Source organism: Cucurbita moschata, unplaced genomic scaffold, assembly GCF_002738365.1.
Source record: "Cucurbita moschata cultivar Rifu unplaced genomic scaffold, Cmos_1.0 Cmo_Scf00075, whole genome shotgun sequence".
NCBI classification, from domain to species: domain Eukaryota; kingdom Viridiplantae; phylum Streptophyta; class Magnoliopsida; order Cucurbitales; family Cucurbitaceae; genus Cucurbita; species Cucurbita moschata.
The window spans coordinates 519,571-532,481 of record NW_019268591.1 but is presented as its reverse complement, the minus strand read 5'-3'; the positions used below and the strand labels follow the sequence as shown (position 1 = coordinate 532,481).

At 35.6% G+C, this 12,911-nt stretch overlaps 2 protein-coding genes, 1 long non-coding RNA gene and 2 other non-coding genes across 6 annotated transcripts; 4 read left to right on the top strand and 1 right to left on the bottom strand.

Moving 5' to 3' along the window:
* Window positions 1-2,378: 2,378 nt before the first annotated feature.
* On the top strand, window positions 2,379-3,146 carry LOC111438494 (early nodulin-like protein 3). Its single transcript, XM_023076412.1, has 2 exons — window positions 2,379-2,615; window positions 2,679-3,146. Exons 1-2 carry the CDS (start codon window positions 2,432-2,434, stop codon window positions 3,092-3,094), a joined length of 600 nt encoding a protein of 199 aa, XP_022932180.1. The 5' UTR covers window positions 2,379-2,431; the 3' UTR covers window positions 3,095-3,146.
* A 779-nt stretch (window positions 3,147-3,925) lies between these two features.
* LOC111438496 lies at window positions 3,926-10,635 on the bottom strand. The gene is made up of 3 exons (XR_002709676.1): window positions 10,621-10,635; window positions 9,573-9,578; window positions 3,926-4,139 (listed from the first exon to the last, which is right to left on the bottom strand). It is a non-coding gene; the product is annotated as an uncharacterized LOC111438496 (long non-coding RNA).
* TRNAK-CUU lies at window positions 4,240-4,312 on the top strand. Its single transcript has one exon. It is a non-coding gene; the product is annotated as a tRNA-Lys (tRNA).
* TRNAK-CUU lies at window positions 5,656-5,728 on the top strand. The gene has a single exon. It is a non-coding gene; the product is annotated as a tRNA-Lys (tRNA).
* LOC111438492 (glucose-6-phosphate/phosphate translocator 2, chloroplastic-like) lies at window positions 8,324-11,759 on the top strand. Of its 2 annotated transcripts, XM_023076407.1 has the most exons (6): window positions 8,386-8,422; window positions 8,518-9,089; window positions 9,288-9,513; window positions 10,078-10,300; window positions 11,250-11,463; window positions 11,538-11,759. In XM_023076407.1, the coding sequence occupies exons 2-6, from the start codon at window positions 8,574-8,576 to the stop codon at window positions 11,547-11,549; spliced, it is 1,191 nt and encodes a 396-aa protein (XP_022932175.1). In that variant the 5' UTR covers window positions 8,386-8,422; window positions 8,518-8,573; the 3' UTR covers window positions 11,550-11,759. The 2 variants fall into 2 exon arrangements, with proteins under 2 accessions (XP_022932176.1, XP_022932175.1); XM_023076408.1 differs by having other exon boundaries at window positions 8,324-9,089.
* Window positions 11,760-12,911: the final 1,152 nt, after the last annotated feature.

The following is a 12,911-nucleotide window of genomic DNA, read 5'->3' as shown; positions in this document are numbered from 1 at the left end:
TTTTTTTTTTTTTTTTTTTTTTTTTTTTTTTTTTTTACGGGAAAAAATGAATTAGATATTTAAATATTGGAATGCAGAAGAAAACACACAGAGAGCGTGGAGCCCACGACAATGGTAGCCCCCACATTCCACGCGGTCGTTGACTCAGTCCAAGTTGAAGTGGACCAGAGTTGTTGACTTTGACCACTCTACTTTGGGCTTATGGGTTGGGCCTCGGAACAAAACAAAACAAAACACTGCTTCATCCAAAATAAAAATAATAAAAATAATAAAAAAGAGTTTTTATTTAATGTAATAATCATAAGTTTTAAGAATGGTAATAGGTAATTAACTATAATACGTTTTTATTTCCAGTTTATTAATTATTCGAGGAAACGTAACAAAAAAATATATATATTGGTTAGAGGTTTATATTTTAGACGGTGCTTTGAGGCTTTCCTTTCTGTATTATTTGTATGTTTTTATAATCGTATGTACTGGAAATCACTAATATACACCTCTAGTCAATATTTTTCTTATATTTTTTCTCTAGTTCTTCGTGTTTTTTTATCTAGATCAAATGTATGAGTTGTGAAGTCTTAATATTGGATGATGAAAGTTCCACATCTGCTAATTTAGGGAATGATCATGGGTTTATAATAAAATAATACTATCTCTATTAATTTGATGCTTTTTGGGGAAGTCCAAAGCAAAGCCACGAGAGCTTATGCTCAAAGTGGACAATATCATACCATTGAGGAGAGTCATGTTCATCTAACATGGTAATAGAGTCATGCCCTAAACTTAGTCATGTCAATAGATTGGTAAATCCTCAAATGTCGAACAAAGAACTCCAAAAGAAAAGAAGTCGAGCCTCCTCGAAGGCATAGTCAAAAATGACTAAGACTCCAAAAGAAAAAGAAGTCGAGTCTCGATTAAGGGGAGGCGTATTTTGTTCGAGCGGTGGAGTTTTATTTAAGTCAAGCAATGATTAAGGGGAGGCGTACTTTATTCGAGGGGTGGAGTTTTATTTAAGTTAGGCAATTTATCTCTTCATGTTCTATGACAAGGTTTGTCATTCTCCTTAGCTCGTATCTCATCTCTTGCGCTAAAACAGTTGACTATGTCATGATCTCCTATTGAGGCTAAATATCGAGCTTTAGCCAACACATTTTGTATGCATATTGGTTGCACGAGCTATAATGTAACCGTTCATGTTTTTCTTCGCATCAAATTTTGCTAACACGACGTGTCAACAAATGATTGGAGTTTCTATATAGAGAGTAAAGTCTCTGAAGTAGGAACATTACATTAATATTTGATGTGATAAGTTTGTAATTGATTTCTTAAATCAACATTTCTAGGTTTGTCGTTTTGTTTCCTTATATGCTTTGAGAGATGTTGACTTTTTATCTTTCTTCACAACAAAGCAATTCTAAAGGGACATTAATCTATGTTTTACGCCTCTAATTACACACACTTTCCACGCTCGAAATTATTCTAAGTTTTCCCCATAACGATTAGGACGACCATGATCTTGTATTTGGATACATAGAGAGTAAAGTTGTATTAGATTCCGTGTTATGAAACTCTCGGGAATTCGATCTTATACCCTTGTTCAAAAACAAAACTTTTATATCTAAATTTTTTTTAAAAAAAAATCTAAAAAACCATAAGGAATTAACGAACGGAAAGTTTTGGAATGAATTACTTTGATGATCATGATCAACGGTAAATAAAACTCACTTCTAAAACTTGTGGTTCAAATCAGTCCATAAAATACACCCACCCAGACTACTTGAATGACTATAGCATGCAAATATGAACACTTTAATTGTCGTCACGTCTCTAAGAGAGACATAAATGCGAGATACATAGATGCATAGAATCTATGTCACTGAGCATACCAATAATAGACTTAAAAGCACAACAATAATATAAATCAATTATAATATAAAAGTGTAAAACAATTATAATAGTAAAAACGCCCATCACCAAATATTACATCATTATACAATAGATGAAAATTTACATGTTTATGATCAGAACCATCAAAATTACTCAATTTATCCGTCTTTTCTTCCCGGCGATCATCTTTTCATACGTTATATTTCTCTCAATCTTAAAAGATACGATACTTCTTCCGATTTATTTTAAGCACTTAAATAAACGTTCCAAATCTAGTTTACCATGTATTGACTTAGAAACATAACCGAGAATAATCAAGTCTCGCAGCCTTAACCCAAAGGAGAAGACATGAATATTCTTGGAAATAGATGGAAGGGAAAGCATAATCCTACAACCCAAAGTTTGAAAGGGCAAAAGTATATGCTTGATTTGCAGCCAAAGCAAAAGAGAATAAACAAAAACCTCAAAACTTGCCTATAAAACCTGGTTTTGAGCTTCCCTTACCTTTTCAAACTTCTTGGTTTGCTTCCTTTTTGCATATCAAATGGCTCACAACAACAATTTTGGGCATTTTGCACTGAAATTGATTGGATTATTGCTATTGGTTCAAAGGGTTCATGGAGTTGAGTTTCAAGTGGGTGGATCAAAGGGTTTGTGGGGAGTTCCTAATGCTCACAGCTTTAACCAATGGGCTGAATCACAAAGATTCCAAATTGGAGACTCCTTAGGTAATTAATGTCTTGTTTTTGTTTGGTTTAGACCATTTTTATAAACTATGTGTTATGGTGCAGTGTTCAATTACCAAGGTGGCCAAGATTCAGTGCTATTAGTGAACCAAGATGACTACAACAATTGCCACACGGAGTCACCCATTAAGCACTTCTCTGATGGCCACACCGTTATCAAGTTTGAAAAATCTGGCCCTCATTACTTCATAAGTGGTATCAAGGACAATTGCCTTAAGAATGAGAAGTTGGTGGCTATTGTGTTGGCTGATAGAACCAAGCAATACTCTTCTCCACCCCCGGCTCCCGACGCCGGTGAAGGCTCTTCTAAGCCTCCTGAAGCGTCGGTCGAGATGAACCCGACCCCGTCTCCGATCTCTGAGGAACCACCAGCTAATGGTGCGACGTCTTCTACTTCGCCTATTGTCACCTTCTTGGGGTTGATTGGAGTGTTTGCTACTTCAATGGCTCTTGTTTTGTGATTTTATGTTGTAATTTGATGGTGGGGTTTTATTTTATGATCGGTTTGCATTATTATTTATGTGCGGTGGATTATTTGTTCTGGTTCATCTTTTAGTAATAACCTAAAGGGACTATATTATATGGACAATGTTGGGTACCTTATCTTCGTAGCACTATTAATATGACCCACTTTAATTTGTAATTATTACAAATAATTTAACCTAAATGCTTCATGTAGAGATACGAGAGTGAGGATATCCACAGTGAATTTGTATGCGGTAATCTCTCCCCATCAATTTGTTATTTGAAAATATTAATATTTGAGATGATTATATGTAACTTAATCTTAATGGTGAGTGAATTATGAGCCCTCGCTGATAAGGGTTAAAATGACTTTTGAGCTGATTCAATATGTCTACCATCTTGGAGACTTTACTAAATAGAGAATTGAAAACATAATTTTACATGGAATTCACTACTCCCTCCTATAAAATAAGTAGATGAGTAATTTTTAAGTACGGATTTCGAGACTTAAACAATGGGGTCGCACCTTTCAGTGGTCAAAAGGAACTGGTTTATAGTTGGATTATAAACAGATTTTTGATTCATTAGAGAATCGCCTGTATTTAAGGTAGAATAAAACAGATTTTTGATCCAATTGTAATTACAAACCATTCAAGAACCAAAATTGAGTTGTTTATTATCATTATATCAATTGACATAACTTATTGCAACGACCCATTTCTCGATAGGCTTGAGCCACAAATCATCACGAACTGATATGTAATATTTAAAAATACGTAATAATTTAGAACTTTTTATAAAAAGTGCACACATTTAATTTAAATTGAATAAATACAACAAAACATTTAAAGTACTACCTAATACAGTTTACAAAATAATTGAGAAATACAAAGTAATGGGTTAAGATAAATCATAAAATCTGGGAAACAAAGACATCAATCTATCTCGACCCCTAAAATCCTGGAGCTCGTGCACGATCTCGCCTCAATTGCTCTGTTTAAGTCTCATCTGAAAAATAAAAATAATATAAATATGTGAGATCTGAGGGAACAAACTATTTCTTATAAGGGTATAAAAATCTCTAAGAGAATTGCTGTTTATTAATTAAATATATAAAAACATCTAGATTTTGAACAAGAAAGCCCGTCTAGCTCAGTTGGTAGAGCGCAAGGCTCTTAACCTTGTGGTCGTGGGTTCGAACCCCACGGTGGGCGTCATGATGAAAAGTTTTTATTTTGATATTTTCTTAAGTAATTTAAATGACATAATTGAGAATTAAAAATATTGAAAATTATAGCTCAAAATGAGATAAATAATTAAGTTGTGTTCTTTGTATATGATTTTTTAAATTTCAATTTATACTTTATATTATAATCTCAAATATAGAGATCATAATTTATTTTCAATTCATGGTTAATGGGATGAAATTAAAATTAAAATTAAAATGTTAAATTTCAAATAAAATAAGATTTCAGAATTTTCTCAATAGTTATAACGGAAATAAATAAATATTTTCTTATTATTCATTAAATATAAAAAAACAACTATATAAAACATTAAAATATAAATATGTAGATGGAATATAAAAATATAGATATGCACATCTATATGGAAGAATTTTTTGAGCATTAGGTATTAATTAATTAACTAATAAGAAGATAAATTTGTTACAAGAAAAAGGAACGTTTCGGCGCGACTACAAGAAAAATCAAGTGTGAGAAGTAATGAGCTGAAATGCTGAAACCAGGCACGAGAAGTTTGCTTTAAGTCATAGATGGCTTTTTTTAATAGATAGGCATGAGTGAGAAATCGAGGATCAATATAACTAGGAGATTGTTCCATATGAACATGTTGAATAAGAGTGTTATTGATGAAAGTATTCTTGACATCAAGTTGCCGAAGAGGCCATTTATTTGTGACAGTAAGAGAAAGCACAACACGAATAGTAGTAGATTTGATAACCGAACTGAAAGTATTAGTGTAGTCGAAACCAAGAACCTGAGTATAACTTTTGGCAACAAGATGAGTCTTGAAACATTCAATAGATCTATCAGCCAAATATTTAATTCGAAACACCAATTTAAAGCCCACAATGTTGGTGCTGGCAGGGCGATGTGTCATCTTATTGTAAAGCTCTAATTTCCTCATCCATGGTAGCAAACCAAGTAGGATTCTTAGCAGTAGATTTGAATCTTTTTGGATTAGTGGATGCAAAAAGAGTATAAAGAAGTCCAGATGAGTCCAAAACACCAAGATTTGTTGGATGGCGAGTCTTGAAGATGCTAGCTTTGGCTCATGTGATCATAGGAGGAGAGCCCAAAGAATAGAAATTAGCAATAGGTTCAATAGAGAGCAGATCAATAGTCGAGGGTGGTAAAGAAGAACCTGCAAGAGAAGTATTAATTTGCACAGATTCATCCACAATGTTAGAACAAATATCACACGGAGAAGAGATAGATCGAAGAATGTGCGGTGAAATATGAAGAGAGGAAAGAGGGGTGTCAAATTGAGCGTAGTTATAATATATAATAATTAAACATATAATTTTAACATCAAAGCCCGTCTAGCTCAGTTGGTAGAGCACAAGGCTCTTAACCTTGTGGTCGTGGGTTCGAGCCCCACGGTGGGCGTTTTTGGTAAAATTTCAGCAGTATATTTTGATAAAATTATCAGAGTATGTTCTTTTTATATCAATATAAAAGGAATATTAAATAAACTAAAGTGAATATTAAATATAATCACGCCATATACTAACCTAAAGTCTAAGTCCTTCATCAATTGGTGCGCACTCGACTCCATCCAAGCTAGTCCCCCCAACAAACGCTTCTATACACTCTAGCTATTTGATTTCCATGCATTTGGCTTGTGTGAGGCTTCGTCAAATTCTTTCAACTCACTTGTGGCTAATTTTTTTGACAATTTACTCGTTTTCGACCCTTCTTGAAGCATTTTTAGCTTAAATAGAGTAAAAAAAAGTCTGGTTTGATTATCGTTTTAACCTAATGTACTTACTGTCGGAATGTCTACCAGCTAGGTTGGATGAAATTGTTTGATGCATGAATAACATATATTTTATGATCCTATTTACGTGTTAATATGACAGTCAAATGAATTATATGAATCATGCATGTCCTTTTATGTTTGATTATGACTACTACGTTGAAATAACCATGTTTGCACTTTGTAAGATACGATGATGTACCACATATGATAAGCATGAATAAAATATGATAAATACATATGTATGTCTTCTACGAAATTTTAGTCATGATAATTATGGAAGTATTATATGCATTATCTCATTGTATCATAATTTTTAATAGGGGAATAGTTCTTCAACATGTTATGTACAGCCACGCTCACCACGATATCATTTGTGTTCCTTTCCTTTCCTTTCCTTTCCATTAGTTTTCGGCAGCGTAAGTATGTTAGTCCATAGTTAGGTTTAGGAGATATGTTTATGAGCCTACTTAGTGGGTTCAGATGTACGTGGGGTGGACTGAACTATGGGTAGAAAAATATTATGCATCTAACCCTAACAAACAAACAAACAAAAAATAAATAAAAAATACCCATTTTGGCGTTTTTCAGCGAGGTTACATGTTGATGTAAATGCATTTTCCTACTTTAATCGTAGGGTCACTTACTCAGAATTATTAAATAGTCATCGTTTTCATCAACTTTTTTAGACAAAGGCAAGAGACTGATGAATGGTCGATAATTTTTTCGTCAAAGAGGCCATAGAATGAAGATTTTTTTGAGAAATATATGCATTATTATCGGACAATTTGTTACTTTTATTTCATGTTTTCTCAATGAATGGTCTAAGTGGGACATTTTCTTAAAAGTTTGAATCAATTTGAAAGGTTATATAATAATCTTTTATTTTGTAATGGCTTGAAATTTTCTACTTAATTATAGATCGCGACCGTATACATATCATGAATATTGAAGGTAGAAATACTTCATTTAAACTTTCATAAAACGTCATCTTAATTTTCAAACACAATCATGGACTTACGTGTTTCGAATACACTTTTAAAAACGATACAACAAAAGACTAAATAAAATAAATGAACGTTTAAATTAAAAACATCATATTCTAGCCTAAGTTGAAGAAAATAAATACGACTACCCTATGATGTGTCATAGTCTCGAGTTGCGATGCTGTCTTTAGCTGTACAAGAATGTCTTGTCTTAACCTGAAATAGAGGTAGCACGTGGATGGAGTATTTTAAGAAATACTCAGTAAGTAACCCCATTATCGGGGTTAAATGCAAGAACATGCGAATGCAATGACGTGACCTATCATATCATTCTCTTTTCCTAAGACACTATCTTAATGGGCAACTTGGATGTACCATATACTCTACACACAGCCCATAGTGCGAGTATGAGCTCACCAGACAGTTCGCACACCTCTAGGCCCCTTTTCTTGTCGGGCGAGCCTACTCTAGTAGCTCCTCGTACTGGACACCCATTAGAATTAGTAACCATCACGGCAGCATTGTGTAAAATACATAACTAATTGATTATTAAATAAATTTTAAGGAATAAATAAATTTCAACCTAAAAAATACGGGAAAGAATTTTCTCCTTTGAAACTCGTACTTATAGAAAAAGGAAAGGATGTGACAACTTAATGTCCAACTTTTTTCAATTTTGTCGTCCGAGCAATAAACGAATAGAAGAGGATTGTGAATATCTGAATAGGACGAATCTTCCCGTGGTTAACTTCCATTCTTTTACTGATCTGTAGCTTGTTCACTAGCCTTGTTTAGTCGGTTCGACTCAAACCAGCATGAAATTTTAAAATAAATAAAAAACTTTATGAACTAAGTTGGTTCACGAGCTATTCTAAAACTAGTTTGGATTGAATAAATCAATCCGAATTTATTGTTAATTTTAAAATATGCATTTTGTTTTGTAAACTAACATTTATTTTTATAAAAAAAAATGAATAAATAACTATTGTGGTGGATTGAATTTTTTTTTTTTTTTCTCCAAAGTTATATTTTGATTATGGATTAAACGTACACGAAAGTTTTTAAACAATTTCAATTTCAAAAGCTAAAGAAAGAAAAAAAAAACAGTTGATATAATTTGATTTGATTTTGTGTATCACCCAATTCCATAAAGAAAAAAATGCTGCATTTTGAAATGGATCAAAGCCGCCACCCACCTTAATTTTTTAGAATATCCTTTGAAAATTTTCATTTGAATTCTTATTGTATTAAAAAAATCTTCACTACCAATCCCAAAACTGTACAGATTCATTGAAACGATCACCAAATACGCTCTGCTGCATCGGTGCCTTCCTTTTTAGACTTCCCCTTAGCTTACTTTTTACGATATTGCATCGTTTTTTGAACTCTTCATCTTCCTTCTCCCACCTACCCACCTCCTACCATCAATTTTCTTTCATTATTTTAATTTTCAGGAGTCTTGAGCGATTAGAGTTCTTATTTTCCGATCATGATCTCTTCTTTCACTCAATCTGCAAAACCCATTCATGGGTCTCACGTCGTTCACCGCCGGAGCTCTCCGGAGCCAATACGGCCGTTCTCTTGCCCACCTCCATTGCCGGCGCTAAAGCCCCAAGGCTTCGTTCTCTGTATGAAGAATGCCCTTCATATCTCTTCGGTTTCTAATTTCGGGCCATTGAGAACCCGGAAGAGTGATTTGGTTACGAGCAAAGCCTACGAGGCTGACCGATCGCACCCGATTGAGTCGAACGTTGAACTGACGGTAGCCGAAGCGCGAACAGAGGCGGCGAAGAAGGTGAAGATCGGACTCTATTTCGCTCTCTGGTGGGGTTTGAATGTCGTGTTCAACATTTACAACAAGAAGGTTCTGAATGCGTTTCCATATCCATGGCTAACCTCCACGCTTTCCCTCGCTGTTGGCTCTCTCATCATGCTTGTCTCTTGGATGACAAGGATCGCCGAGGCACCCACCACCGATTTTGAGTTCTGGAAATCTTTGTTCCCTGTAAGTTCTGTTCTTCTGGGTTGTGTTTGGAAGTTTTTGTTGGACTCCTCTGATCATCATGTTGTTCTTGAATTTGATGAATACCCATTGTTTGTTGGGATTTGAGAAAGCTTAGGAAGTTTCTGTGATCATCATGTTGTTCTTGTATTTGATTGTTGTTTTGGAATGTTGTGTGTTCATGTTGATGATTTTGAATAGGTAGCTGTGGCCCATACGATTGGGCATGTAGCGGCCACAGTGAGCATGTCAAAGGTTGCTGTCTCATTCACTCATATCATCAAGAGTGGTGAGCCTGCATTTAGTGTATTGGTTTCAAGGTTCCTGTTGGGTGAGACTTTCCCTGTTCCTGTCTACCTCTCTCTTCTACCGATCATCGGCGGTTGCGCGCTTGCTGCCGTGACCGAGCTTAACTTCAACATGACTGGTAATTCAACTCTTACTTTTGTTCGATCACTATCACTACACTTCCATGTTGCACCACACTCTACACTAGTATGATATTGTCCACTTTGAGCCTAAGCTCTCATTGCTTCGAGCTTCCCCAAAAGGCCTTGTTCCAATGGAGATGTATTCCTTGCTCATAAACCCATGATCATTCCCTAAATTAGCCAATGTGAGACTCCCTCCCAACAATCCTCAACCGTGTCTACTGTTGAGAAGTGTTGCGAGAGGAGTCTCACATCGACTAATCATGGGTTCATAAGTAAGGAATACATTGGAACGAGGCCTTTTGGGAAAACCAAAAGCAAAGCCATGAGAGCTTATGCTCAAAGGAGTGTCGTGATTTCTGACATCTGCTAGTAATCTTGCATAACGTTTTGTGAACTTCTGCACTAAATCACATGTATTTAGTTCGATTTATAAGTGGATACCGGAGATTGTTGTTACTTTTGAGAGAATTGGTTCGTTTATCATGTTCCCAAGATGTTCTTAACATTCTTGTTCCATATGATTGTTGAGAGAGCTGTTGAATGTGTTGATTCTTCAGGTTTCATGGGAGCTATGATATCAAACTTGGCATTTGTGTTCAGAAACATATTTTCCAAGAAAGGCATGAAGGGGAAGGCTGTTAGCGGGATGAACTACTACGCCTGTTTGTCTATTCTGTCCCTTTTGATTCTTACCCCATTTGCTATTGCTGTCGAAGGACCGCAGATGTGGGCTGCAGGATGGAAAACTGCTGTCTCTCAGAATGGACCTAACTTTGTTTGGTAAGCAGATTTTACTCTTAATTTTCTCCTATTTAACAGAGTTATCCTATGAACGTTGATCTATGGGCGTCGACAAACCTTACAAATCACAGGGTTGGTTAGAAACGGGAACGAAGCATTCCTTATAAGGGTGTGGAAACCTCTCCCTAGCAGACACGTTTTTAAAACCATGAGGCTGACGGCAATATGTAATGGGCCAAAGCGGACAATATCTGCTAGCGGTGGGCTTGAGTTGTTACAAATAGTATCAGAGCCAAACACTGGGCGGTGTGCGAACGAGGACGCTAGACCTCCAGAGGGGGTGGATTGTGAGATCCCACGTCGGTTGGAGAGGAGAACGAAGCATTCCTTACAAGGGTGTGGAAACCTGTCCCTAGCAAATGCGTTTTAAAACCGTGATGTTGACGACGATATGTAACAAGCCAAATCGGACGATATTCGCTAATGGTGGCCTTGAGCTGTTACAAATGGTATCAGAGCCAGACACTGGGCGGTGTACTAGCTAGGACGTCGGGCAACCAAGGGGGTGGATTGTGAGATCCCACATTGGTTGGAGAGAGGAACGAAACATTCCTTATATAAGGGTGTGGAAACCTTTCCATAATAGACGCGTTTTAAAACCATGAGGCTAACGGCCATATATAATCGGTCAAAGCAGACAATATCTCGGACAATATCTGTTAGTGCTTAGTTTGAGCCGTTAGTCTTGGTAACTTGACTTCTGCATTTCATTTTCTGCTAAAATATGTGTTCAGTGGGATGTCTTAGATCCCGTTAAAACTATGCACCTGCTATCTCGATAACTCGAATGTTAACACAGAGTCCAACCGTCATCAATCCTGTGTGTAGTTTGCTGTTGTGAGCCTTGAAGAGCTCAAATCTTCATGGTTTCGTATGAACATATCTCACTTTGGTTTTGAAAGTGTACTGTTTTTGTGTTAATTGGTAGGTGGGTAGCAGCTCAAAGTGTGTTCTATCATCTCTATAACCAAGTATCCTACATGTCTCTGGACGAAATTTCTCCCTTGACATTCAGCATTGGTAACACCATGAAACGTATATCGGTCATAGTTTCTGCAATCATCATCTTCCGCACACCCGTCCAACCCGTCAACGCTCTCGGAGCTGCGATCGCTGTTCTCGGGACCTTCTTATATTCACAGGTAACTGACCTCGTTCATCACTCGGTTATCTGCTTGCCTTACGCCTTCAATCTCACTAAATCTTATCAATGCAGGCAAAACAATGAGAAGAAGACTCTTAGAACTTAAGTAATTATATCAAAGAGAGATCGGAGCAAAGCATTCGAGAAGTGTCGGGATTTTCGATATGGCAGTGAGGAAATTGATTCGAGTTTATCAGTTTTTGATGTTGTGTTTAATCATGGAGAGATGAACAAGTAGTGATTTTCTGTGCATCAAGAAGGTCATACATGAATAAAGTGAGTAGGGAAGGTAAATTGTGTAATTCTTAACTAAAAGTTGCCTTAATATGAAATTAACACAAAAAATATAAAAAATTAAAATTAATAAAGATTAGCAAATAATAAAAAATTTACATTAAACAAATTTTGTTTTCGAAAATTCACGATTCATGATTTTTCTTTGAGCTCTATTACGATTACGGTTATAGTAGCTAAAATAACCTTTGTCGGTTTTAATTTGGTCAAAAAGAACTTTTTAAACGATTGGAATAGACAAGGATGACATCTATGAATATGATAACAAATGTGTTTAGACACTCTTTGAACGCCTTGTTCATTGAACTTATAAATATCGGAGGTGCATTCGTTTGACCAAAAGACATATCAATGAATTCATAATGGTCATACCTTGATATGAACACCAGATGTTCTTCTCCCTTCTTTTTTATCTGATGGTAGCTCAATTATTAATCAATTTTGGAGAACGTTGTTGCCTCCCGTAGCTAGTTGAACAAATCTTCTATACGAGGGAGGGGATATTTGTTCTTCGCTATCACTTTTTTAACTCTTGGTAAGGATATTTGTTCTTCGCTATCACTTTTTTAACTCTTGGTAAGGATATTTGTTCTTCGCTATCACTTTTTTAACTCTTGGTAAGGATATTTGTTCTTCGCTATCACTTTTTTAACTCTTGGTAAGGATATTTGTTCTTCGCTATCACTTTTTTAACTCTTGGTAAGGATATTTGTTCTTCGCTATCACTTTTTTAACTCTTGGTAAGGATATTTGTTCTTCGCTATCACTTTTTTAACTCTTGGTAAGGATATTTGTTCTTCGCTATCACTTTTTTAACTCTTGGTAAGGATATTTGTTCTTCGCTATCACTTTTTTAACTCTTGGTAAGGATATTTGTTCTTCGCTATCACTTTTTTAACTCTTGGTAAGGATATTTGTTCTTCGCTATCACTTTTTTAACTCTTGGTAAGGATATTTGTTCTTCGCTATCACTTTTTTAACTCTTGGTAAGGATATTTGTTCTTCGCTATCACTTTTTTAACTCTTGGTAAGGATATTTGTTCTTCGCTATCACTTTTTTAACTCTTGGTAAGGATATTTGTTCTTCGCTATCACTTTTTTAACTCTTGGTAAGGATATTTGTTCTTCGCTATCACTTTTTTAACTCTTGGT